This window comes from Erithacus rubecula (assembly GCF_903797595.1).
Source record: "Erithacus rubecula genome assembly, chromosome: 14".
In the NCBI taxonomy this organism is placed as follows: domain Eukaryota; kingdom Metazoa; phylum Chordata; class Aves; order Passeriformes; family Muscicapidae; genus Erithacus; species Erithacus rubecula.
The window spans coordinates 19,042,263-19,068,659 of NC_136666.1; the positions used below are offsets into that span (position 1 = coordinate 19,042,263).

A 26,397-nucleotide genomic window follows, 5' to 3' on the forward strand; every position below is an offset into this window, starting at 1 on the left:
TCCGAGGGGAAAGGGCCGGGATTTAGGAACGCGCCCAGCAAAACGCGGCACCCGCGGGTGCCACAGCCCAGCTGGGGCAGGCAGAGCCGAGGGCCAGGAGCCATCCCCGACCACAGCCCCACTCCGGGGCTGCAGGCGGCTCGGACGGAGCCCTGCCCTGCACTGCCCTTCCCGGGCCGCATCCCCGGCTCGCTCGGGGGCAGGGACGGCTCTGGGGACCGGGACCGAGCCGGCGCTGCCCCTCCGGGGTCACGGCCAGCGCCGGGCACTCGCCTCCCGCACAGCCCCGGCCCCTCTCGGCAGAGGAAATGAGGCTGGGGGCTCAACCCGGCTCATCCCAGCCTGAACAGAGAGCGGGGTCCCGAGCACTGTCCCGTTCCCGGTGCTCAGCCTCCCCGTCCCGCAGGGCTGCGGCTCCGGCCAGCCCAGGACGGGGCGCTGGGGCGGCGCTGCCGGCAGAGCCGGCACGGGGGGTGAAGGTGGAGCCGGACAGCGGGGGGACACTGCGGCCGGGGTCGGGCACGGGCACTGCCCACGGCAGCGCAGCCCCCGGAGCCCCTGGCACAAAGCAGCCCGGCACAGGGCAGCCCGGCACAGGGCAGCCCGGCACAGGGCAGCCCGGCACGGAGCAGCCTGGCACAGAGCAGCCTGGCACAGGGCAGCCCGGCACAGGGCAGCCCGGCACAGGGCAGCCCGGCACGGAGCAGCCTGGCACAGAGCAGCCTGGCACAGGGCATCCTGGCACAGGGCAGCCCGGCACGGAGCAGCCCGGCACAGGGCAGCCCGGCACAGGGCAGCCTGGCACAGGGCATCCTGGCACAGGGCAGCCCGGCACAGGGCAGCCTGGCACGGAGCAGCCTGGCACAGAGCAGCCTGGCACAGGGCAGCCCGGCACAAAGCAGCCCGGCACAGGGCAGCCCGGCACAGGGCAGCCTGGCACAGAGCAGCCCGGCACAGGGCAGCCCGGCACAGGGCAGCCCGGCACGGAGCAGCCCGGCACAGAGCAGCCCGGCACAGGGCAGCCTAGCACGGAGCAGCCCGGCACGGAGCAGCCTGGCACGGAGCAGCCCGGCACAGGGCAGCCCGGCACAGGGCAGCCCGGCACGGAGCAACCCGGCACGGAGCAGCCTGGCACAGGGCAGCCCGGCACGGAGCAGCCTGGCACAGGGCAGCCTGGCACGGAGCAGCCCGGCACAGGGCAGCCCGGCACGGAGCAGCCTGGCACAGGGCAGCCTGGCACAGGGCAGCCCGGCACAGGGCAGCCCGGCACGGAGCAGCCTGGCACGGAGCAGCCTGGCACAGGGCAGCCCGGCACGGAGCAGCCCGGCACGGAGCAGCCCGGCACGGAGCAGCCCGGCACAGGGCAGCCCGGCACAGAGCAGCCCGGCACAGGGCAGCCCGGCACGGAGCAGCCTGGCACAGAGCAGCCCGGCACGGAGCAGCCTGGCACAGGGCAGCCTGGCACGGAGCAGCCCGGCACGGAGCAGCCCGGCACGGAGCAGCCTGGCACGGAGCAGCCCGGCACAGGGCAGCCCGGCACGGAGCAGCCTGGCACGGAGCAGCCTGGCACGGAGCAGCCCGGCACAGGGCAGCCTGGCACAGGGCAGCCCGGCACAGGGCAGCCCGGCACGGAGCAGCCTGGCACAGAGCAGCCCGGCACAGGGCAGCCCGGCACAGGGCAGCCCGGCACAGAGCAGCCCGTCACAGGGCAGCCCGGCACAGAGCAGCCTGGCACAGGGCAGCCTGGCACAGAGCAGCCCGGCACAGAGCAGCCTGGCACAGGGCAGCCCGGCACAGAGCAGCCCGGCACGGAGCAGCCTGGCACAGGGCAGCCCGGCACAGGGCAGCCTGGCACGGAGCAGCCTGGCACAGGGCAGCCCGCAGCACCTCACCCGGTCCCGGGCCATGGGCTGAGCCCGGAGCGTCCCCTCCGACCGTCTGGGTCCTGCCGGGCTCCGCGTCCCAGCCCCAGGACACGGCCCGCGCTCGGTGGCTCACCTGCACCCTTCGCCGGCACCTGCAAGAGGAGGAGGAGGAGGAGGACGAAGAATAGGAGGAGGCGGAGGAGGAGGAGAGCCGGCAGAGAAGAGCACGCAGCAGGTTGACCGGCTTCCTGACCTCCAGGAGTGCTGATGTGGCCAGTGGCCAGCTCGGGAAGGGTTAAGCTGCAGGGAGGGGAAAATTCCTTCCAGGCAGAGTCACGGTTTCCCTGCCAGGGGAAGTGGAGGCAGAACCCGGAGCACAGCTGGGGAGCAGAGGAAGGGCCCCTGGCCAGCCCCAAGGGCTGGTGGCCAGATGGAGCCTGGACTGAGGCAAGGGTGTGGGGCACAGGGCTGACACAGCCCATCAGGGTCCCTGTGAACCCCAGAATGAGCCCTGCTCCTCCCCGGCCTCAGGGGACCCCAGCCCCACAGCTCCCACACCCCCAGAGAGCCGTCAGAGCTCAGGGCTGCCCTGCCCAGATGCTCTGCAGCAGGGAGAGGGCAGGAACTGGCACAGGGTGACCTGGCACCAAAGACCCAAAGCTGGGGACGCTGCTGTCACAGCCTGAGCAGGGCCATCACCTGTCCTTACCTGCTGGGAGCAGAAGGTGCAGCCAGGCACCCTGCCCTGAGCCCCCTGCCCTCCCCTGCAGCATCTGGGGCCCCCTTTCCCACCCCCGGTGTCTCCGCCAGCCAAAATCCCCCCAGGAGAGCTGCACAGACCCCCCAGCCCCCTGCCCACCCAGCAGCACCCACAGCAGACACAGACACGGGTTCAAGGGCAGTTTATTGGGACACAGGGACACACTCCAGGCCCAGGGACAGGGCCTGGCCCTGCCAGCTACCCCCTGCCCGTCCCCCAGGTCACTCAGCCCTCCTGCTGCCACACCCTTGCTCCAGCCTGTCCCCCACACTGTCCCCAGGGCACACAGCAGCTCCCATGAGTGACCCTCACCCAGCTGGGGCCCCACAGAGAGCAGGGCCAGGGCAGGGGGCAGCTGTGGCTGGGAGATGACAGGGCCAGCACCACAGGCACACTCTCACCACTGGGAGCCCCAGGAATCCCAGGAGAGGCAGGAGCCAACTCCTCCCCACAGCAAGGAGAGCTGCACGTCCACAAGGACAGGTGGAAGGAGGGGCACCCTCCCTGCTGGGGGAGCAGAGAGCAGAAGGGAGCCCAGCTCCAGCGGGAGGGACCCCAGCCCCACTCTGAGCCCTGCCACTGCTCCCTGCCCTCGGCCACCGCCAGCCCTGTGTGCCCCTGTGAGCCAGGGAGCCCAGCCCTGCCCAGCAGGCAGCCCCAGCTCACATGAACTGTGACAGGTTGGGCACTTTGATGTTGATGTCCCCGATGTTGATGTTGCGGGGGATCTCGGGCAGGTTGATGTTCTTCACGGCCGACACAGCGCGGGAAGGAGCAGCTGAGAGGCCTCCCTGGGGACACAGGGACCATGGCCAGTGCCACCCACAGCCCCTGCACTGCCACATCTATAAACCCTTGATGGCCTGGGGTCAGTAACCTCGGCAGAAGAGCCATTTCCACGCTCAGCCCTCCCTGTGCCCAGCCCATCCCCAGGGCTCAGGCAGGAACGGGAAGACCCTGCACAGCCCCCGTGGGCCACCCCCTGTCAGCTCCTGCAGGGCAGAGCCAGTGTCACTGCTCACCTCTGCCTTCTCCAGCTTGCCCTGGGCCTCCACCTGCGCCACGATCTCGTTCATGTTGGTCTCCAGCACCATCCCACCAATCACCATCTCCTGCAGGATGTGGTGGACCTGCCAGGGAGGGAGAGAGGGGACAGAAGGATGAGGGCTCAGTCCTGCCAGGGGCCAGCACCTCCCCAAGGGACACAAATCTACCCCTGATCCCTTCTGAGCTGCCTGGAGAGTGAAAGGGTGGCCAAGGGGAGCCCCAAAGCTCCACTCAGCACCTGTATCCCCACTCTAGATGGCACCCACCCACCCCCTGGGCATACAGCAGCCCCTGAGCTGGGGACTCATCCACAGCCTGGCTGTGCCACCCCCACACATGGCCAGGAGCCAGGTCACAGCAGGAATGTGTCCTAGACATGACCCCAGCAGGCAGCAGGGTCCTCGCTGGGCAGGACACTTGTCCCCAGGAGCTCCTTCTCAGAAAGCCTGAGCCTCTCCAGTGTCTCTCAGGAAGGCTGGGACTGTGACACTGGCACAGAAAAAGCACAGAACTGCCAAGGGAGCCTGCTCCTTTCCTGGGATCCCTCGAGTCCAGGCAGGGGCAGTGCAATCACACAGCCAGAGTACAGAAAGGAACATTGCTGACTTGCATGCCCAGAAATTGGAATTAGGCCCAAGGCAACATCCAGTCTGTGCTGATGGGTACAACCACTCTGAGCTCCTGCAGCTGGCTCAGTTCAGCATTCCCTGCACAGTCAGCAGCTCCCAGCACAGATAATCGATTTATGGGTGCCAGTTTTCCTTGTGTGAAAGAAAAGAGGAGCACCATGGGGTTATCAGATTGTTTTATGGCTTCAGAGCCAGGTTGCACTTGTTACCACCTTGTAACAATCCAGGAGAGAATAAAGATAAGGAAGAACTTGCTTTGAGGGAATCCCAGCTCTGTGGGGTGATCCCAGGGCTGCCCACAGGTCCTGGAGCAGCTGAAGGTGTGTGGGGTCAGCACAGCACAGGGTGACCCCAGGGAGCCCCCAGCCCTGGAACCCCCATCCCACAGTCCCAGTGTACTGCAGCAGCTGGAGCAAGTGGCTCCCACAGCCAAAAAGGATATGGGAGCATCAGGAAACGTTCCTTCAAGATCTGGCTCTGGCCCAAGCTGGCTCCAAACCAGCAGGGCAGAAACCCTGAGCAAGTTTTGTTTTCCAAGCCAAAGCACAGCACTTCCTGAGCAATCCGTGTCCTCTCTGGGACCCCACAGCTGCTGAGTGCAGCTCACACTCCCCTCCAAGGTGGAAAGCACGACTGAGAGCTGGGCACAGCCCCCTGAGCCTGCCCCTGTGATGGGGATCCTGCAGCTCTGGGGCTCACAAAGCCACAGCTACGAGCACGGGTGTCACTGGAGCCTGATCAGTGTCCCCTCCACCAGGAGGAGCAGGAGCAGGACCCCAGACCCACCACAGCTCTGCTCCCATGGCCCTTGTGCAGCGTGTGGTGCAAGGTGGAACTTTAGGCAAAAAGGAGAATTGCAGAATTCAGAATTGCAGCCCAGCCCAGGGAGACATTCACAGCCCTGTCCATGCCTGGGCAGCCATGGGGGATAACCAGGCCCAGCAGGACACACCACCACAGTGCCAGCACCCCAAACCCTGCCCCTCTGCAGCCCAACTCCCAGGAGCTCAGGAGCACGAGAAATAAACATGTGCCAAATATAGAAAGAGACCAGAGCACCAGCTGATAACAGCCAAGACTCCAGGCCAAGCTGGGAAGCAGTGGGAGCACGGGATGGGAAGTAAACAGGGCTGGGAGAGCCTGCTGTGACTGATAGGGGAGCTGGGGTCTCCACTATCAGAAACCCCTGGTTCCTGTCTCCTGAGAACGTTCTTCCAGGCAGGAGAGGTCAGAGGAAGGGTGACCCTGCTGCTGCTGGCAGAGCTGTGACATGCCCAGCCCCAGGGCTGGCTCTGGGGCTCAGTGCTTCAGAGCAAAGCTCATGGAAAGCTGAGAGTGAAAAGCTGCTGACTCCTGCCCATGCCAGAGCCAGCACCCACGAGCATCTCCTCCCCCAGCTGTGGGCAGAGGTGAGCCAGGCAGCTGCCAACATTTCTCCCACAGTTGCTCGCCCTCCTTCCTACTCTGATAAAACACTTTTGCTGACAAGATAATAATGTTGTGGCATTTTGGAAAGTTTACAGCAGGGCAAACGGTGAAACGAAAGCCCAACCTCAGCAGCTGGTAACACGGACCAGACCTGCTCACTGCCCTTCCCTGCCAGCTCCCCAGCTGGAATCACCAAGGGAAAAGGAGTGGTTTATACATTTTTTTTCCCCCCAGTGCTCTTTTCTTGTTGATATGTTCTTGTCTTCAGCAAAGCAAGACAATCTTGATCAACAGTGACGCAAGCCCAGCACCCCAACCAAGCCTCTCCCTGCTCCCAGCCTATTCCTGGCTATTCCCAGATATCTCCAGCCTTGCAGCCCAGGACATGATCAAAGGGGATGGTTTCCACCCAGGAGTTCTGTCCAGCTCAAGAGGAAACATTGCAGGCTGTGCCTCAAACCAGAGATTACCCAACACTTCAAATTCCAAACACTCCCGTTGTTCCTTTCCTTTGTTTTCCCCCTGCAGCTGCAGCAAGATGATAACTCCCACGAGGTGTCACGATCTGCCCAGCTCCACGTGCTGGCTGTGGGGCACACAGGAGTCATTTGCCCGTGGCCACACGGCCCCAGGGCTGGGCACAGCTCCCCCAGGCTCAGAGCAGCCCAGCACCCGGGCCTCTCGTTTGGAGAGCACCATGTGAGTGGTTTTTGCAGAGCACGGGCTGAAAGCTCCCCACACAGGATCACAGTCCCTGCCAAAGTCAGCCCAGCCATCCTCACACCCTCCTGGCCAGCCAGACCCGCAGGCTGAGAGCCAGCACCCACCTTGTCCATGTGGAAGATGAGGTCCAGCTCACAGACATTCTCAAAGCACTTGTCCAGCGTCTCCACAAACACCTGGGGCAGACAGAGACCAGCAAGATGGTCACAGCAGCCCCACAGAACACTGCAGGCATGGCACAGAGTGACTGCAAAGCTGGCCAGGGACCCAGGGATGCTGGTGACTGTGGCTGAAGGTGAGCTCAGGTACAGCCAGGTGGGCAAGAGGCCAATGGCACCTGGCCTGTGTCAGCCCCAGGGCACTGCTGGGGGCAGCTCTGGGCTCCCCCAAAAAACAGAGGCCTGGAGGGGCTGGAGGTGTCCAGAGAAGGGAACGGAGCTGGGGAAGGGACTGGAGCCCCAGGAGGGGCTGAGGGGGCTCAGCCTGGAGAAAAGGAGGCTCAGGGGGGACCTTCTTCCCATACCCTGGTGTTTAAAGGGTGGCTACAAAGCTGGAAACTCCCTTCATGCAAGGAGTCACATGGAAAGACAGAGTGATGGGCACAAGTTCCTCTTAAGGACACTTCAATAAGGCACAAGAGGAACATTTTTTTCCAAAGGCACAGCCCTTGAATAATCTTCATGAGGAGGTGAGGAATTCCCCAACAATGGGTATTTTTCACACGCCAGGGCGTTGGGCACTGTCTAGGCCATGCTTTGCCACAAAAGGCAGGACCAGACTCCCTGAGACCCCTTCCAACCTGGGACTCCAGGATCCTAGGATTATGGTTGCACTTCATTCTCCAAAGGGTCATTTCCACACTAAATAATTCTATACTTCTATTTTCAAAATATATTCCTCCAGACTGAGTTCCCATGCAGGAGCTCAGGTGCTCCCTCCCCACCACAGGAATTCCACGGGCAGGAAACGCCCCCGAGTGGGGCCGGGGCAGGGAAGCTGTGCCCTGCAGGGACGCACCTGGATGAGGTCCAGGATGCCCAGCTCACTCTCCGAGGAGTCCACGCAGAACACGAAGTACAGCGTGGCGTAGTGCCGGTAAATCAGCTTGTAATCCGAGCCGCCGAACAGGCTGTGGGGACAGGGACAGGGCTCAGGGGACACGGGCAGGGCTCGGGGGGCAGGGACAGGGCTCGGGGGACACGGGCAGGGCTCGGGGGGCAGGGACAGGGCTCGGGGGACACGCAGCACCCCGCAGGGCTCAGGGCACAGCCCTACCTGCCGCACTCCAGGAAATTGCAGATGTGGTCATCGCGCTTCAGCACCAGGTGGAAGGTGTCTCGGATGATCTGCTGCTGCACCTCCTCTGCCTGCCGGGGGGACACGGCGGGTGGGCACCCACGGATGGACGCGCGTCCCACCCGTGGGACCCCGCTGTCCCCCGCTGTCCCAGGAGCGCCGTGACCCCGCGGCTCCGGGGCTCAGCCCGGTCCCGGTGCCACCCGCGGCTGACCCGGGCCATCCCGAAGGACGGGACCGGGACACCGGCAGGTGCCGCCGCTGCTCCCGGGACACCCCCGCCCACGGAGCCCCGCAGTGCCCCCGGCCCGGTGGCGCACCAGGTGCTGGTAGAAGCGGACGAGCCGCGGTTTGCCGTGGTTGTTGAACACGAGGATGGCGTTGATCATGCCGGCGGCGCCTCGGGCCGGGAGCAGCGCGGGCAGCAGCACCGGGCCGCAGGAAGCCCCTCGGCCGCCCCGGAAGCGCACCGGGCTCGGGTGGGCTGAGCCGGGCTGACCCTGCGGAGCCGCCGGGAACGGTCACAGCCGCTGCGGAGCGGCCGCACCGCCGCCGTTCCTCGCAGCCCGACGGGGCAGCTCTAGAGCCGGGATGCGGCGGCCGCTGCCCGCGCCGGGTCACTGGCACCGCCGGGACCACCGGAACCACCGGGACCACCGGGCCCGCCGCTCCCCGCGCGCGCCGCCAGGGGGCGCCCCATCCCGCTGGGACCGGCGCGCGGCGCAGGGGCGGGGCTTTGGGCTACACCACACCCTCTTTTAAAGGGGCAGCGACCCTGCCTGCCCGGAGGGGGCGTGCGCGCGGGCACCGGCGGGGTCAGAGCTCACCGGGCGCTGCCCGCCCCGCTGACCCCAGCGCGGGCACACACCGGAACAGCGCCCCGTGCTGGGGGCTGTGAGAAAAGGGCGGGGCAACCCCGCCTGCACCGGCGGCTACCCACGGGCCTTCACACGGTTCCTCGGGGCCGGTGGGACCGGCGGGGGACAGCGCGGGCAGAGAGAGAAGGGTCAGTGCGCGCCTCGGCGGGCTGGGGGGAACGGGGCGAGGGAAAGGGAAGAGCCACGGAGTGACCGGGAGCAGGAGACCGCGCGTCCTGATTGGCTGGGGCGGCTGCAGCCCTGGGCCGCCACGTTCTGATTGGCTGAGGTGGCATCGTCCTGAATCCGCGTTCTGATTGGCTGAGGTAGCATCGTCCTGAATCCGCGTTCTGATTGGCTGAGGTAGCATCCTCCTGAATCCGCGTTCTGATTGGCTGAGATGGCCGCTTCCTTTTGAATCCGCGCGCTGATTGGCTGAAGCGGGCGGGCAGCCGCTCGCTGACAGCCGGAGGTGCCGGGGCCGGCCCGGTCCCGTTCCGGTCCCGCCGCCGGTCCCGCTCCGTGTCTCAGCTGCAGCGCACTCTGTGTCCCCCCGCTCCCCGCCCCGTGTCCCGCCCTGTGTCCCGCTTTGTTCGCGCTGCGTGTCCCGCCCCGGGTCCGGCCCGGTTCCGCGCTCCGTGTGCCGCTCCGTGCGCAGCCCTGCCCGGGGCACCCACGGGAGTTCAAAGCAGCGGATCCCCCTGCGCCTCGTCTCTCCCCGCCAGCATTGGCAAATATTTGCGCGGCGGAGCCGTTCGCAGGCCACGTGCGGGGCGAGGCCGGGCCGGGAACGCGGGAGGGCAGCGGCACTTTGGGCACCGGTGACACCGGCGGCTCCGGGCTCGGGCGGGCAGCGGCGGGATGGCAGACGGCGTGCGGTGTGAGCACCGGCAGGGCAGCGGGGACAGAGCGGGGGGCTCGGCTTTCACCACGAGCACAAAAAGAAAAAAAAAAACAACAAAACCCAGAAAAGAAGAAGTGAGCCGAAACAAAGGGCTGCGTGTGGAGACAAACTCCGCTGCGATTAGTCCGGCCGGCGCCACCTGATTCCATGGAGATGAGAACCTCCCGACCACCAGTGGGATCAATGCCTCCACATGCTCCTTCTGTGGGGAGGAGACCCTCATCCTCCTCATCCTCCTCCTCCTCACGATGGGAGCCAAAGCCTGCAGCCCGCAGATCTTGTTGCCACCCACGTCCCTTCCCATGCCCCATCCCAGCCCCGTCCCTCCCTTTGGGGCCCAGCGCCTCCTGCTCCCACATCCCCACATCAGCCTCTCCTTTCTGGGGATGCCAACAGCAGCCCCGTTCCCAAACCTGCAGCTTCTGCATCGCCCGCTCCCCTTCCTGTCACTCCCCATCCCGGCTCGCTCCCCTCCTGCCGCCCTCCCCCTGCCCACCGCGGCCTTTCCCTCCTCCTCTTTGTGTCGGGCGACCAGCATCGCCCCCAAACCCCTGCCATTCCTGCAGCACCCCTAATTCGTCGCATTTTTGGGGAGACAGGAGTCCTTGCTATCAATCCCTACGAGCTTTTCGGGGCGCACCTGACCTTTCCCACCCCCGTAGAGGGGGAGAGCGATGCCCATCTGGACATTGAGGAGGTCATCCCCTCCTCGGGTTCATCATATGAGCTCGCAACCCCCCAGAATGAAGGACGAGGTAGAAAATGCCCCGGTGCTGCTGGAGGGGACATAATGCGGGTCCTCACCGACCACTCCCACCCCTCTCCCCCCCCCCCTCTGACCCCCCAAACCGGTACCGAGGACGGCCCGGCTCCGGTGCTGAAGCGGGGGGGCGGTTCGCGGTGGTCGGGCAAGTTGAGGAGGGGGAGGAAGATGAAGGGCGGGCGAGTTAGGAGGAGCTGCTTTGCATCCCTTCACGTCAGCCCTGCCTCATTCCCTCCTTCTTCCTTCCTGCGCACCCAGCGCCGGGCCCGGAGCCGCCGCCGCCGCCGCCCGCGGAGCCGCCGGTGAGTCCCGCCGGACCCCCCGAGCCCCCGCAGCCCCCAGACCCCGCTCCCCACCGGGGACAGCAGCGGGGACACCGCGGGGACACCCCCTTCTGCCCCGCCGCACCGAGCCGGGAGCGATGGCGGCGGCAGGAACGGGAGGAACCGGGAGGAACCGGGAGGAGCGGGGGGTCCCGGCTGGGGCAGGGGGCCGCCCCTCCCCTTGAAACCCCCCAGAACTTTCCCCGTGGCCGCGCACAAACTTTCTCGGCCGGGAAAGTTGCGGGGCGGGCGGGGGGCGCTGACCTGTTGCGGGAGGGGGGAGCAGCGCACGGAGCGATGCTCGGGGGTCGCGGCTCGGGGGTCGCGCCCCGGCTCCGAAGTTTCGGGAGTTTCCTGGTGTTTGCCACCGGGGGACCCCCCGGGCGGGGTCTCCCCATGTTCGGGGAGTGAAATGCAGCGGGGTGGGGGTGACCCTGTGAGCTGGTCCCGCTTCGCCACCAGTCCCGGACACACCGGGGTGACCTGGTGTGGGACCCCCCGGTGCTCCGGGGGGGCTCCGTGAGAGCTGAGGGCACCTTTGAGTCCTGTGCCCCAGCAAGGAACCGAGGGGAGCTGTGTGAAAGCCCTCCAGAGCTCTGGTCATAGCAGGGTGTAATGGATAATTGGTTATAATTAATTACTCGGTCAAGCATTAGGATTTTTCTTGTGAGAAGCTGTGTAAGAAGAGAAGGGTGACCAGGGGAATAGGGGCTGCCCAGAGCCTGACCTGCACCAGACTGGAGCCTGATCCCCACCCCAGCTCCAAATCCCAATTCCTCCAGGGCTGGAGCCTGAACCTCCCCCGGGTCCATCAGACTCCCACACCCCACACCACACTCCCACACCCCACACCAGAGTCCCACACCCCACACCACACTCCCAGGCTTGCCTTGGCCACTTTTCCAGCCCAGGTTTGAAGTGGCCCCACTGAGCCGTGGGTCCAAGTGGTTCCCATCAGCACAGTTGGATCCTGTGGGTGTTTGGGCTGGCCACAGCACTGAGCAAACACCTTTTGGGCTGGAGGCAGACTCCAGGCATTGCTCTACGAGGACCCTGAGAAGTCACTGGGCAGCACCAGCCTCAGGGTTCTCTTTGGAGTGCCAAGTCCCTGGCTGGCCATGGGGAGCAGCAGCTGGGCCAGCACTGGCCAGGCTGTGGCCATGCCCTGCTCCCACCCTGAGTGACAATATCCTCACTGCAGGAGCAGCCATGGAACAGGCACACCCCCTCTCCTGGGCCCAGCTCTCCTGCAGGCAGCTTTGCACCAGTGCCCTCTTTATGGGTCACACTGTGTCCCTCCAAAATGGGAAACAGGAGCTGAAGCTCTGCTGCACCCCAGGACAGGTCCCCACCCAAACCTGGGGGTGACTCAGACAGGGTCCCTGCAGGGCAGGAGCATCTCCAGTGGTGTGGGTCACTGCTCATCATGTTGGCTTTTTGGGCTTGGTTTAGTCCCTGAGAAAGTGTTCATTTTGGGTGGTTTTATTGGGCCATTTTAATTTATCAACTAGTTTGGGGATCACAGTGTGGAGAGGGAGGAGCACAGGCACTGTCTGGCTTTGCTCTCCAGCTGGGAATATTGAGGAATCTACAAAGCAGTGGCAGCATCACAATCCATGAGAGAGAGGCTGCCTGACTCCCTTATTTTGCAGTTATTCCTTGTGGAGCAGTCAGCTGCAGCTCAGCCTCTGCTGGAGCCCAGTCTCTGGGCACGTCCCTGGGGTCTGCCAGCCCAGAGCCAGTGTGGGATGAGGGGCAGCCTTGTCTCAAGGGGGCTTCCTGCTGGGTTTGTTTGATTTGGTTTCCCAAGCCCCATCACATCCCTGGCTCAGAGTTCACCTGTCTGGGCTCAGGTGCAACTCCTGCATGCCCCAAATACCTGTTCAGGGCAGGTGTGCTGTGGTGGGGCTGGAAGGATGCTGCAGGGAGGTGATGTGCCAGCAGTGCCCAGTCCCACCCTTTGTGGCTGGAGTCCTCAGGATGGGTCTTGGTCCCCTTCCCAGAGGGCACAGGGACCATCATCAGTGACAAGTGTTTCCCTCTGTTCCCCTGCCCCACATTTTCTCCCCAGCACCAGCACAGCCTCCTTTCCTGCTCCTGGCAGTGCCTGTGGGTCACAGTGGGGTTGGTGTGGCAGAAGACCTGGCACAGCCCGTGTGCTTTCCCCCGGTGCCAGTTTCTGCCCAGCACAGTGAAATTTGGGCTGTCAGTCGGGGAGGGGTGCTCCTGCTGAGCTGTGCAGGCAGGTCTGTATTTGTGTGTTTGGGGCTGTGTACTGGGGCTGCTCTGCTTCAACAGAGGAACAGGGCTCTCCCCCCTAAGGGAACAAGTGATGGCGAACTTTCTCTCCCAAACTTTAATTTAAAGGGAGAAACATGTTTGTGACTTTTCCTGGCCTTTCCTTGCAGCTGTCCATCTGTCATTTGAGTGACAGTCGAGTATTTGTAATGAAAATTAACTGGAACAATGTGCCAGCACCTGTGGCTCTGCAGTGTCCCTGTGCTGTCACCTCCTGGTCCTCAGAGTGTTTGGACAATGTTCCCTGCAAAGTGTCACAGTTTTTAGTTGAAGTGACCAGTGTCTTGGTGCTCTGTGTGCAAAGCAAAGACAAACTTTTAGAAAGTTCACGTGAATCTTCTCCAGGTTGGCTCCAGGGATAACCTGGGATGATGGGTGCTGGGGAGCACCGTGGCTGTGGGAGGTAGGGAGGTCTGGTAGGACAAGGGGATTCAACACCTGCTGCTCCAACTGGACCTTGAACATTTCCAGGGATGGGGCAGCCACCCTGTGCAATTCCCTGCTCTCTGTCAGGGCCATTCTTCCTGGCACTCCTTGTCCAAGTCCCTCTGCAGCTCTCTTGGAGCCCCTTTAGGCACTGGAAGCAGCCCTGGGGTGTTGCTGCAGCCTCCTCGTGTGCAGGGTTTGGCAGAGCCAGCCCAGCCAGGCCGTTCTGGGCAGTTCCAGTTGCAGTTCCTGTCAGGAAGAGCGGGCAGCAGGAGGAAGCAGCACGCAGGCTGCTCATTGTTTCACTTCCACTTCTGCTCCGTGGGGACTGCCGTGCTGCCTGCAGCGTGCAGGGCAGCAGGAGTGCCCTGGGCTGGGCTGGGAGCTGAGGGCTGCCCCTGTCTGCAGGGAGCCCTCCCTGACCCGCAGCCCCAGCAGGGCTGGGCCCCCTCCCTGGGCACAGCTGGACTGGCCCCTGGCCATCAGAGCCACGCCAGCCCGGGCTGGGGTGACCTGGACAAGGAGAAGAGGGGGAGGAAGGACAGGCAGAGCTTCCAGAGGGACAGTGCTCAGCACTGCCTCTAAATTTATCTTTCCTGTTTCTCAGCAGCAGCAGCATTGTCTCCTGGCCATTCTGAGTGTCAGCCATCCTCCCCTCCCCACGTTATCCCGGTTTAACCAGCTCTGTCTCTTTCCGTGTTTTCACCCTGCTGTGCTCCCTGGCTGCTTTTCCCGTCTCTCCCCTCTGCTCTGTTCCCACACCCACCATCCCAGGCCCTCCCCACATCCTACAGCACCAGCCCTGCCTTGGGCATCCAGCTGGGGCTGGAGGTTCCCAGTTCCTCTGGGCTCAGGACTGGGAATCCATGAGCAAGTGGGCAACAGAGGCAGGAGGTTTCCCTCGAGGATCCCTTTGTCCAACCCACGATGGGTTGCTCTCAAGGGAGGATTGGAGCCATGGAATGGTTTTGGTGTGACAGGAGCAGCCTGGCCTGCTCATCCAGCCTCCCCACGAGATGCTGCCCATGAGCAGGTGGATCAGGGACATCCAGCACTGGGTGGGTTGGGGTGCCCAGGACCAGCCTGGCTGGTGGCTGCTGTTGGGGGGAATTGTTTTTGTGGTTAGGATGGATGTTCCAGGGAGCTGCTTCCCTTCCCAGTGAGTGCACAGGGTCTCCTTCCTCACAAAGGACTCCACCCTGAATCCTGACCCCTCTGCCATCCAAAATGTGGGCGTCTTGAGCTCCCAACTCAAACACCTCCCTGCTCCTTGCCAGTCAATTCTTTGTTCCTTTATTGAGCTGAGTCACCCTTGCCAGGCACAGGCTGACCTGCCCTCCTGGCTCTGCCCTTGGCTTGGCTCCAGAGCCCTCAGTCTGTGCTTATTGTGCCCCAGGAGTGTTCAAATGCTGTGTGGATGTGGCACTTGGGGACACGTTTTAGCAGTGGCCTTGGCAGTGCTGGGTTGGAATGTGATCTCAGAGGGGCTTTCAGCCCTGGTGGTTCCATGGTTCCATGATTCCAGCCCACCTGTGCCCGTGGCTGAGGGAGCCAACGCCCCTCAGAGGAGCTCTGTGCCCTCTGGAGAACAAAAGCTTTTCCAGAGACAGAGCTGTGGGCAGGGCTGGATGAGTCTCATCCATCAGAGCACTGTCTCTGCAGAGACATCCATCTGCTGAACACCCATCCATCATCACATCTGTGAGACACCCATCCATCATCACAAGACATCCATCCATCTGCTGAGACACCCATCCATCTTCACATCTGCAGAGCCCTGCTGAGAGCCAGCCCTGATTTGTGGGGGCTCCAGGCCTTTGCTTTGGCTTTGTGATTATCAGCAAGGGACACATTGAAGGAAACTATTTCAACTGCTGAATGTTGTGTGTGTTTATGGGGTTTTCTGGCTGTGAGAAGGAAGGGCACCAAGTACAGGGGTTGTGTGGATTGGGATGAGAACAGGGTACAGTGGTACAGAGTGAGCCAGAGCTGCCAGAACCGAGGCACAGACAGCCCAGCCTCACTGAGACCTCGGGAATTGTTAATTAGGGTGAGCAAATGGTGCAGATAATCCCCACCCTCCTGCTCAGGAGTGGGATTTGCCCACAGCAGCTCCTTGTATCACCCAAGGAGCACTTTATGGCAGGCAGGTGATCCCTCCCCAGTGCCCAGGGCAGCTCCCAGGCAGGTTCAGCCAGCACTGGCTCAGTTTTCAGGAAAGGGATGAGCTGGGGGCCCTGGGCACTGCTCCCGGTGTGCTGGGCTGTGGCTGTGTCAGTGTCCAACCACTGCCACACCCTGCCCTTCCAGCTCCTTCTCAGAGGATAAATATCAGTATTTTTGTACAAAACCCTGGCTCTGCCCGGAGCCAGGAGCGCTCTCACAGCGTGGTGACACAAAAGCACACGTGAAATGGAAGGGATTGTGTTTGACCCTGGCCCTGTGGCCTGGCAGCACAGCATCCCCAGCCAGACACCTCTGCTTCCCCCAGAGAAGCTGCCTGTGCTGCAGGGGGTGTCAGACATTGCCCTACAGACAGCACAGCTGCTTTGGGCCGTGTGGGGATGGGTATGTGCCTTCCACACCTGGCCTGGGTCAGTCCTGAGCTGGGAATTCACAAAGTGCCCCAGCAGGGACCTTTGTCCGGTGCCTCCTGTCCATCTGTCCAGCCCAGCCTCCCAAACACTCGTCCCTGACCTGCTCAGCTGGGCAGAAGAGGATCCAAAACATTTCCCACCTCGGGGATCTGAAAGCAGAAGTGGTGTTGGTGCTGTGCAGCTGGGTCTGTTCCTGTGATGGTGTGACACGTCCAAGAGCCTCGTTGTTGGAAAGCTGGTGGAAGCTCTGGTTGTGCCCCCTGCCATCACCTGGGCTCTGCAGGAGGGGGTGTTTGTGACTGGGCTGGGTTCAGTTCCCGTGCCAGGGGTGATTCCAGCAGAGCTGGAGCTCAGTGTCCCCCGTGCTGGTGCAGCTGTGCCTCACTAACATCACTGAGGCAAACCACAGCTTGTGCTGTGCTCAGGGCTGTCCCTGGGCTGTGGCTCTGAGCCAGAACAGCCTCAGATCGTGGCTCTGATGGAGCAGACACAGCACGAGGGGTCCCCTGCCCTGCAGCCCCTCTCCTGTCCCAGCACTGCCCTGCTGCAGCTGGGAGCCTGCCCGGCCGGCACACACACCCCTGCAGGAGTATTAATTATCAGGATTAATTATCCCACTCAAATTAGAGCCCCTCAGCTATGATTACCGTGTTACCAGCCCTGCAGACACGGGGATCGTGGCAGAGCTCAGCCATGCCCGGCTGGGGGGGCACAAATCCCTGTGGGGAGCAGCACCCCCAGACCTGCAGGGACCCCTGCCCAGGATGGGCTGTAGGAGAGCAGGGGGGCTGTGCTGGGCTGGGCTGAGGTTCCCTGTTTGCCCTGTTTGGGAGGGGTAACATCTGTCCAGCTGCAGGGCTCGGGGTATTTCCCAGTGTGGGGAGACTGAACGTGTCAGATCACACCTGGTCTGGGGCAGTCACCTTCCTCTGGCTTCAGCTGTGGCTGGGCATGGTGCCATGGATGGATCTGGGCCAGCCCGTGCTTCCATTGCTGTGTCCTCAGAGCCAGCACAGGACAGAGCCTGGGGACACAGGGACAGGTGGGTCCTGCACAATGGGAGTGTCAAAACTGTTTCCCCCACCCGTGCAGAAGGTGCAGAAGGAGCCAGGGCAGTGCTGGGGCTCACAGACCCTGCTGGATGTTTCCAGGCCAGGGTGGGTGCTGGTGGGTTTGGGACTTGCCCCCTGCCCCCTGCAGGACCTGGCACAGCATCAGGCAAACCCTTGGCTTTGCCCCAGCCTCGGCCACCCCTGATCTTTCCCTGAAAGCTTTGGGGGGTTGACCCGAATGCACACTTGTTCCTACAGATTTGTTGTCTTGTCAGGTTGGTTTTGCAGAGGGCGGCGCGGTGCTGGAGGGCTGCCCCTGCCCGTCCTGGCTGTGAGTGCCGGCAGCGGGCTCGCCAGCGCCTCGGCGCCGCCCGGCTCCTCGCACAGGGCGCATTTATTTTCTGCTGTGCTGAGAATTAGCTCCCCTTTCTTCCTCTTCCCTCTGCCCCCGCTGGAAAGAGAGAGAATGCAGGGAAGAAGAAAGGATTTCCATCGCGGCGGTGATTGGCACAGCCCTGAATGAGAGGTCATTCCAGCCGGCTCTTTCTTTTCAGGGCCCTTTTTTCCTGCTCCCTGTATTCAGGCTGGCAGCATTCTTTCTTTTCAAAGCTCCTCTGTCTGTCTCTCTCTTCCCCCTCCTTTATTTTTCATCCCTTTTCTTTACTTTTGCTGTCTTTTCATTCTGTTTTTCTCCACCCCCTTGGGGCTCCATTTTTTTCTTTCCCTTTTCCTCTATTCAGTTCCTTTTTTTTCTTCTCGAGTCTCTTTTGAATAGCTCGGCTATTTTCGGAGAGGAAAGGGACTGTGCCGGGGAGAAGCCGTTACAGCAAGGAGGAACTTGAAAGTCCTTTCTTTCCCTGTTTATTTCATTTAAAAGCAAAATCTGTTTTCCAAGGCAGAGCGAGGGTTCTGTGTGCAGCCTTTGAAGCCAGGCTGGGACAGCAGCAGGGCTGGGGGCTCTCCCTGCTCCTGGCACTGCCGAATTTTCTGCCGGTCCCAAACCCCTGACAAAGCCCTGGAGCACCAGAGGGGTCCAGGCAGCAGCAGCCCCTCTCCCCCTGCTGACCCCACGCAGTTACACAGTTCTTCTTTGGGAAGAATCCCCTCCCCAAAACTCCCAGCCTGGGCACCACTCTGGGCATGAGCCATTGGTGGCTTTGGTGCAGTTTTGATGTGATTTTGGGCAGGTTTTGGTGCACCTTGGACTGCTCACAGGGCACAGGTTTTCCACCCCCTGGCTACAGAAGGGTGCTGGCTCCAGCATTTGCTCTGCTCAGCCCATACAAAGTTCCCTACAGAGACTCCCCAGAGCAGGGACAGGCTGGTGCTCCTGTCTGTGCCTGGAGTCCTGTGGAAGTGACCCCGAGGCAGAGCCAGGCTCCCTGCTCCTTCCACTGGCCCCAGAGCCCAGAGCTGCCTGTTCCACCCATATTCCACTGCCCCATGCCCAAATGGAAGCAACAGGACTCTGATTTTCAGGAAACCCCTTTCCTGCATTAATATTAGTGTCCCCTTGTTTTGCTGTAACACAGAATTTGAGGGTGTTTGGCACAGGAGCTGCTGATTCTGTGCTGGCTGTGTTAGGATCACGGAGTCACAGAATCCCAGATTTGAGGAATCTCAGGGGTCACCTGGTCCAACCTGTTCTGGGAAAAGTCAGGACAAGAGGGGCTGGAGGTGCTGGAGAAGGGGTGCCAGGGCAAGGGGCACTGGGGTGTGGGCAGGGGTCCCGTGCCAGGAGTGGGGGCTGCAGGAGGGTGGGAGTGGGGCCGGGGCCCGTGGTTAATTAAACAGATCATTTCTTTAAAGTGAGATTCAAATAATTGTAACCCTGAGATAGAGAAGGCTTTGGGGGAGATGAAAAGGGAGAGAGAGAGAAAGGAAGCAAAGGACAGAGGTTCGGAATGGAGAGGGAGATTAGGAGAGAGATGAAAGAGAGAGGAGAAAGATAAGAGGGAGAGAGGGGACAGATCTCAGTGCGAGATGGGCGTTGCCAGGGAAACGGGGAGAATGAGGGAGCGATGGAGGGATGGAGGAGAGAGGATACTGGGGGTGGGGAGAGAGGATGGGGAACACGGGGATGGAGGGCAGGGGGATGGAGGGCAGGGGGATGGAGGGCAGGGGGATAGAGGGCAGGGGGATGGAGGAACAGAGGGATGGGGAACAGAGAGATGGAGGGCAGGGGGATAGAGGGCAGGGGGATGGAGGGCAGGGGGATAGAGGGCAGGGGGATGGAGGGCAGGGGGATAGAGGGCAGGGGGATAGAGGGCAGGGGGATGGAGGGCAGGGGGATGGAGGGCAGGGGGATAGAGGGCAGGGGGATGGAGGGCAGGGGGATGGAGGAACAGAGGGATGGAGGGCAGGGGGATGGAGGAACAGAGGGATGGGGAACAGAGGGATGGAGGAACAGAGGGATGGAGGAACAGAAGAATAGAGAAGTGAGGGATGGGGGCTGGAGGGACGAGTGAATTTAAGCAGGTGTTGGTTGCTGTGGCAGCAGCACCTGGCCCCTTGGCTCCTGCTCAGAGCTTTGGCTCATTTTTATAGCAATTCCTCTGTATCAGGGTCAGTTCTGGGGCAAGTAGTGCCAGTTTTGGTTCTGCCACAGTGTGAGGAGCTGCTCACCCCACCAGCACAGAGCCAGGGCTGGCCAGGGCAGCTGAGGTGACCCCCAAATCCTGGGGCTGGTGCAGGACAGACATGCTGGGTCAGGTTTAAGAATAATTTTAGTTGGGATTTTCTTGAAAACAACATTTTTCAGTTTGGAATTGTGGGGGGTTGAGCAGACTTATGTGAAATCTGCAGGCAAGATGAAAGCCTGTTTTCCCCTTTATTAAATTTACATGAAGGCTGCTTTTGAGAAAGAAAGGAAAATAAAATCAAAGGTTCTCTCACAAATATCAGATCCATTATCAGCCATTTTCTAGTAAGAAGTCTGGAAAAGTTTTACTATCTTCTTCCCCAGTGAGAACCCCAGGGTCTCGCTTTGTCCTGGGGCTCCATCCTGTGCCTTGGGAGCTAAATCTCCTCTTTCCTGGGGCACCAGGCTTGGAAACCTGTGCAGGGGTTCAGGTGAATTAAACTGCAGCTGCTGCCAGCCCTGGCCCCTGCTCAGGTGGCTGCCCTGCCCTTGCCCTGATGAGCTGGGATAAGACAGAGCAACTGAGTATGTGGGGGGCTACTCATGGAGCAAGAGAGGAAAGTACAAGTAAAATAGCACAAAGAAGAGACAGCCATGAAAAAAAAACCTGCTTTAAGTGAGGAGGTGGTGAGTGAGGAGCTGGTGGAGGTTCTGAAGGGGGCAGCCAGGGCAGGGTCTGCAGGATGTGCCAGGGCACAGCCTGGATCTTCCCAGATGTGTTGGGAAAGATGGGAGGAGAGATTGCACCAAAACTAAACCTTGGAGTGGGAGGAGAAATGATGAAAGAGCCCCAAATTTCACAACCCCAGTGGACCAGGGGAGATGGATGAGTGCCCTGGGAGCTCGTGCCACCCTGGCATGGAGGGGACACTGGTGTGTGACCCTGCCACGTGGGACAGGGACATGCTGCTGGCAGCAGTTCCCGGGGCACAGGGGGATGGCAGGGCTCTGTGCTCAGGTGCTGGGAGATTCCTGGGAGCTGGAATTCGTGACCCCTCACCAAGGGTGCTGGGAGATTCCTGGGAGCTGGAATTCGTGACCCCCTCACCCAGGGTGTTGGGAAATGGAGTTTGCAGCTGCCCTGGCAAGTCCCGAGGCGTGAACGGGGAAGTGAGAGCGGGAAGTGAAGCAGCTGCCTGTGCCCTGTGCTGCTTCCCTGTGTGCTGTTTGTGCAGCTGCTGCTCTGGAGTGCTGCAGAAATGCACACAGAGTGCTGGAAACCTTCCACACAGCAGGTTTACACACAGCATTGTACACCTTCCACACACAGCACAGCAAATTTACACACAGCACTCTAAACCTGCACACAGAGTACAGCAAATCTACACACAGAGCACAGCAAACCTACAGAGTACAGCAAATTTACACACAGCACTGTAAACCTACACACAGCACAGCAAACCTACACACACAGCACAGCAAATCTACACACAGCACTGTAAACCTGCACACACAGCACAGCAAACCTACACACAGAGCACAGCAAATCTACACACAGAGCACAGTGTGTTGTTCAGTGCACCCGCAGCCCCCTCCCCAGCAGATCGCTCTTCTTCCTCCCATCCCTCCTCCTCCTCCTCCTGCTGCCGCCCTCCCTCCCCCACTCCTGGCTTTGTTCTGCACCATTCCTCCCCTCATCCCCTTCCTTCTGCTCCTTCTCCCACCCCCATCCTCTCCCTCTCCTCGCCCGCAGCCGCCCCTCCGCTGCAGCCCGCTGTAGGGGCAGTGGCAGGAGGGGACCCTTTTGGGGTCAGCAGGGGCAGGCAGCAGCCTGCAGCACCGAGGCCAATGTCACCTGCCCTGCTCAGTGCCCCAGTGATGCCCAGGCACTGTGGGGTTTCCCCTCTCCAAAGTGGAGGTTCATCCCACGATCTCCTCATGCTGGGCAGGTTCTCCTGGGACTGTGACAGGATCTGGCTCAGAATTTATCCCAGTTTCACCTCCCCCGCGAGATTCCTTTGTTGTAGCTGCAGGAATAATTGTATTTGGGAGAACACTCCTTCAGCAGGAGGAAGTGGCAGCTCTCAGTGGCATCCCAGCCTGTGCTGAGTGGCTGCTGGGGGAGGATGCTGTGGGGTGCTGGGACCCCCAGGGTGGGTGTGCCAGCCCCCAGGGCTGAGCCCAGCACAGCCTCTGCCTGTGTCCTGCTGGGTCTGGGCCCTGTCCCTCGTGCTCCTGTGCTGTTGCTGCTCCTGCTGGAGCTCAGAGCCACACTCAGCTGTGACCAGTTCCCAAACTGTTGGGCGCAGTTCTCTGAAGCTCCCAGGAGCCTGAGGGATGCGAGCAGCCAGACCCCCGCCCCAGGAGCTAACAGCCCATCCAGAGAGGCTGGCAGTGGCAGGGATCCAAGCCTCCCTCCTCCTCCTCCTCCCAGCCCTCAGTGAAACCCCTGGGGCCACTCTGACCCACATGGCGGGCTGGGTGGTGCTGGGGACCCGCACCCGTGTCAGTCTGGGGGTCACTGAGGGAATCACTGAGGCTGGAGCAGCACAGTGTGTGTGTGGTGTGAGCCGCGCTCAGGCCGTGCCCTGAGGGAATCACTGAGGCTGGAGCAGCCATTGTGCAGTGTGAGCCGGGCTCAGGCCGTGCCCTGAGGGAATCACTGTGGCTGGAGCAGCCATTGTGCAGTGTGAGCCGGGCTCAGGCCTGCCTCTCTCCCCAGCCATGACAGCGTAGGCCGGCGGCGGCCATGGAGCGGTTCAGCGAGTGCGGGACGCAGACGGACGCCGTGGTGGTGCTGTCCCTGGCACAGGCCGCGGTGCTGGGCCTGGTGTCCGACAATGAGCTGCTCGGGGCCACCGTCAGCCCTGCGGGATTCTTCCCGGGGCTGGATGGGGAGCAGCTGGACGGTGCCGCCATGGAGCCTGGGGAGCCCGAGGGCGAGGAGCTGGCGCCCGGGGATGGGCAGGACGAGGACGCCCTGGAAGCAGATTCCTCCCTGGAGAAGCATGCCCGGAGGAGGAAGAGGCCGCCCGTGAGGCTGATGCCCAAGGTGAAGAGCGAGAAGGAAGAGGTGGAGGCCGAGCCACCGTACAACGTGGACGAGGAGGGCGAGGGGCAGCCCGGGCACGCGCCCCAGCCCCCTGAGCCCAGCCAGGAGCTGGCGGGGCAGAGCAGAGCCGTGGAGATGATCGACCTGGGCACCTTCGGCAGGAAGCCCCGGCGCCTGCGGCACCTGCGCCGGCACTGGGAGCTGGAGGGCACCGAGTGCCGGCACCGGGGCGGCGACGTGGCTGGCGGCACCGTGGGGGCCCCACAAACCGTGGGCAGCTTCGAGGCCGCCGCCCCATCCCCTGGCGAGGCGGAGGCGCCGGGGTCCCCCGAGCAGGTGAAGAGCGAGCAGGACGGCGGCTGGCAGGAGCCGGGGGAGCTGGAGGCGGCCGGCGGCACCAGCGAGCACAGCAGGAAGGCGCAGCTGGACCGGCTGGACATCAACGTGCAGATCGACGACTCCTACCTGGTGGAGGCGGGCGACCGCCAGAAGCGCTGGCAGTGCCGCATGTGCGAGAAGTCCTACACCTCCAAGTACAACCTGGTGACCCACATCCTGGGCCACAACGGCATCAAGCCCCACTCCTGCCCGCACTGCAACAAGCTGTTCAAGCAGCCCAGCCACCTGCAGACCCACCTGCTGACCCACCAGGGCACGCGGCCCCACAAGTGTGGGGTGTGCAGCAAGGCCTTCACCCAGACCAGCCACCTGAAGCGGCACATGCTGCTGCACACCGACATCAAGCCCTACAGCTGCCGCTTCTGCGGCCGCGGCTTCGCCTACCCCAGCGAGCTGAAGGCGCACGAGGTGAAGCACGAGAGCGGGCGCTGCCACGTGTGCGTGGAGTGCGGGCTGGACTTCTCCACGCTCACCCAGCTCAAGCGGCACCTGGCCACGCACCAGGGCCCCACGCTCTACCAGTGCCTGGAGTGCAGCAAGTCCTTCCACTACCGCAGCCAGCTGCAGAACCACATGCTGAAGCACCAGAACGTCCGGCCCTTCGTCTGCACCGAGTGCGGCATGGAGTTCAGCCAGATCCACCACCTCAAGCAGCACTCGCTCACGCACAAGGTAGGGGCTCGGGGTGCTCTGGGCGCTGCCCCCGTCGTGCCCGGGGATGTGCCAGCGCTGGGTGCGGGTGCTGGTGGAGAAGAGTGTCCCGGTGCCCCCGGTGTTGGGAGGAGGTGGGTGGTGCAGGTGGGCAGCAGCACCTGTGGCTGGCATTAGCTGGGGTCACTGGCAACCAGCCCCTGCCCTTGCAGGGGTTCCCTTCCTTGCCCCCAGAAGAGCCCCTGTCCATCGCGACAGTTTAGCCCTGCTGCAGGGTAGCCTGGGCTGAGCTGTCATAGCCCCTCTGGGCAGGCTGTGTGGGGGTGTGCACCCCTTTCCTTGGGCTTGTTAATGGGGAGCAGTTGGGCTGAGCCCCCGAGCAGAGCTGGCACTCAGGCTGCCCTCACAGAGCCTGTCCAGCCCATGGACCCTGCATGCTACTGGGCTCTTAGCACAAGGAGCCCATGCCTCACCCTTCTCCCCTCCTGGCACCACCCGTACCCCAGTGCCTGGGGGTCTGCCCAAGCTCCCCCTGGCCCACTGTCCCACCCCGGCAGGGCGTGAAGGAGTTCAAGTGCGAGGTGTGCGGGCGGGAGTTCACCCTCCAGGCCAACATGAAGCGGCACATGCTGATCCACACCAGCGTCCGGCCCTACCAGTGCCACATCTGCTTCAAGACCTTCGTGCAGAAGCAGACGCTCAAGACACACATGATCGTGCACTCGCCAGTGAAGCCCTTCAAGTGCAAGGTACCAGGGGGGCTGATGGAGCTGGGCTTGCAGGGGCACAGCTCCTGCTGTGCTGTCCCCCAGGAATCTGTGCCTGGGCATGGAAGCAGCTTTGTGATGCCTCCCCTGCTCGCTTGGGCACGGGTTGTCTGCTCCAAGCTGTGATGGGAGCATTGCTGCTGCTGAAATGACCAGTGCTGGATGCTCTGGAGCTCCCAGCAGCATCCACACTGCAGCCCCAAGCCCCCCACACGGCGGGAGGAGGGAGGCACCCCATTATTCTCTGCAGGGGCCATGAGGCACTGCAGGAGGGCAGCAGCCCCGTTACTCAGGTGGGAGCCCCAGGGGACCCTGGGGGCCAGGTGTGCTGTGCAGAGCCTTTGCCAGCCCTGGGGCTGACTGTGGGCATGCTGCTGGCAGGTCTGTGGGAAATCCTTCAACCGCATGTACAACCTGCTGGGGCACATGCACCTGCACGCTGGCAGCAAGCCCTTCAAGTGCCCCTACTGCTCCAGCAAGTTCAACCTGAAGGGCAACCTCAGCCGGCACATGAAGGTCAAGCACGGGGTGATGGACATCAGCCTGGACAGCCAAGGTGGGTCCCTGGTGCGGGCTGGGGCTCGTGGCTGCCCCTTAGCCCTGGGTTGGAGTCTGCTCACCCAAAGGCTGTGGCTCCTGGGCAGTTCTGGGCTGCAGAGTCGGGAAGGGGGCAGCTGCTGGCCCCAGGCCTCCCACAGGTCTGTGAGTGTGTGTCCCTGTGCTGACTCCTAGATGCCATGATGGAGCTGGCCGGGGCTGAGCATGCCGAGCTGGACGGCCAGCAGGAGATGGATGACTTCGAGGAGGAGAACTCTTATGGCTACGGGGCTGTGGGCAACCCCCCAGACGAGCTGGCCGAGCAGGCCATGAAGGAGATGGCCTACTACAACATGTTGTAGCCAAGGCTGGTGGGGCTGTGGGGGCTTGGTGGGGTTACAAGGGGCTGCAGCACCCACCCAGGCACCCCAGATTGGAGGGGTGGCTTCCACTGGGCTTGGGGAACACAGGGATGTCCAGAAGACTTTGCTGGACCTGCCTTGGCTCTGTTGCTGCCCCCCTGCTTGCACCCTGCACCTGTGACTTGAAGCTGCAGGACGGGGAGACAGGACCCAGCAGATCACTGAATGAGTAAGGATGGAAGGGGCTGCTGTGGAGCAGGATGAGCATCACTAATTATTCTACCTCCTGGGTCCCCCCCTCGCTGCACAGGGTCCCCCCTGCCCACATGAGGAGGTGGGTTTGCATTTCCCACTGGCCCCGGGGCTCCCTGTCAGCCCCTGGGATGCAGGACAGAGTATTTTCATAGAAGCTCAGGGCGCAGTCAGCGCCCACAGCTCCGGCTCTGGAGCTGCAGCCAGCGGTGGATCCGGGGGAGGCAAACCCAGCCCAGCCCCAGCAAATGATGGTATTTTGAAAGTAATTATTTTTTTCAGATGTGCCGCGTGGTTGGATTTATCTTTTCACCGAGTTCAGTTCCCTTCAACCAATGTGCTTTGTAAACCCGTGTAAGCTGTGTGGTCTGTGTGGGGAGAGGGGGTTGTGAGGGGCTGAGGACCAGAGCGGGGTCCTGGGCAGAGCCCCCCACTAAGGAACTGGCACCCCCTCCTTGCCCCCCAGCTGCTCCCACGGAGGATCCCACGGGGCAGCTTGTGAGGCGGGGGTTTGCCTCCTCCCTGCCCAGGGGTTTGGCAGGGAAGGGCAGTGCTGAGTCTGGGACCACTCTCTGGGCTCTTCCTACACCTACACCATTGCCCCCCAGAGCTGGGTTGGGTCCTGGCAGGCATCACACAACCAGGGCCCAGGGTCTGGGACCCTGTGCTGACACCCTACACTTTGTGACAGTGGCCGTGTTCCCTGCAGCACCATCTGCCCCATCCCAAAAGCCCTGGGGTGGTTCTGGGTGTGGCACCACTCAGTTCCCCCAAGGGCAGTGTGCCTGCCACCCACCTTTCCCCCCACTGCCTTGGGGCAGGATGGAG

The 26,397-nt window shown here is 62.3% G+C and overlaps 2 protein-coding genes across 4 annotated transcripts; one reads left to right on the forward strand and one right to left on the reverse strand.

The window, feature by feature from the left end:
* Positions 1-2,752: 2,752 nt before the first annotated feature.
* AP3S2 (adaptor related protein complex 3 subunit sigma 2) lies at positions 2,753-8,442 on the reverse strand. The gene is made up of 6 exons (XM_079318320.1): positions 8,069-8,442; positions 7,728-7,819; positions 7,470-7,581; positions 6,557-6,628; positions 3,648-3,755; positions 2,753-3,416 (listed from the first exon to the last, which is right to left on the reverse strand). The coding sequence occupies exons 1-6, from the start codon at positions 8,135-8,137 to the stop codon at positions 3,288-3,290; spliced, it is 582 nt and encodes a 193-aa protein (XP_079174446.1). The 5' UTR covers positions 8,138-8,442; the 3' UTR covers positions 2,753-3,287.
* A 92-nt stretch (positions 8,443-8,534) lies between these two features.
* ZNF710 (zinc finger protein 710) lies at positions 8,535-25,918 on the forward strand. Of its 3 annotated transcripts, none has more exons than XM_079318314.1 (5): positions 8,535-8,754; positions 22,272-23,672; positions 24,209-24,400; positions 24,800-24,974; positions 25,151-25,918. In XM_079318314.1, the coding sequence occupies exons 2-5, from the start codon at positions 22,299-22,301 to the stop codon at positions 25,315-25,317; spliced, it is 1,908 nt and encodes a 635-aa protein (XP_079174440.1). In that variant the 5' UTR covers positions 8,535-8,754; positions 22,272-22,298; the 3' UTR covers positions 25,318-25,918. The 3 variants fall into 3 exon arrangements, with proteins under 3 accessions (XP_079174440.1, XP_079174439.1, XP_079174438.1); XM_079318313.1 differs by lacking the exon at positions 8,535-8,754 and adding an exon at positions 10,531-10,578; XM_079318312.1 differs by lacking the exon at positions 8,535-8,754 and adding an exon at positions 10,536-10,574.
* Positions 25,919-26,397: the final 479 nt, after the last annotated feature.

Coding starts and splice junctions, on each gene's coding strand:
- ZNF710 (XM_079318314.1), top strand. CDS start 22,299: ATGGAGCGGTTCAGCGAGTGCGGGACGCAGACGGACGCCGTGGTGGTG. Junction 24,401..24,799: donor TGAAGCCCTTCAAGTGCAAG/GTACCAGGGGGG, acceptor TGCTGCTGGCAG/GTCTGTGGGAAATCCTTCAA. Junction 24,975..25,150: donor CATCAGCCTGGACAGCCAAG/GTGGGTCCCTGG, acceptor GCTGACTCCTAG/ATGCCATGATGGAGCTGGCC.
- AP3S2 (XM_079318320.1), bottom strand. CDS start 8,137: ATGATCAACGCCATCCTCGTGTTCAACAACCACGGCAAACCGCGGCTC. Junction 3,756..6,556: donor TCATCTTCCACATGGACAAG/GTGGGTGCTGGC, acceptor CCTCCCTGGCAG/GTCCACCACATCCTGCAGGA. Junction 3,417..3,647: donor GCAAGCTGGAGAAGGCAGAG/GTGAGCAGTGAC, acceptor CTGTGTCCCCAG/GGAGGCCTCTCAGCTGCTCC.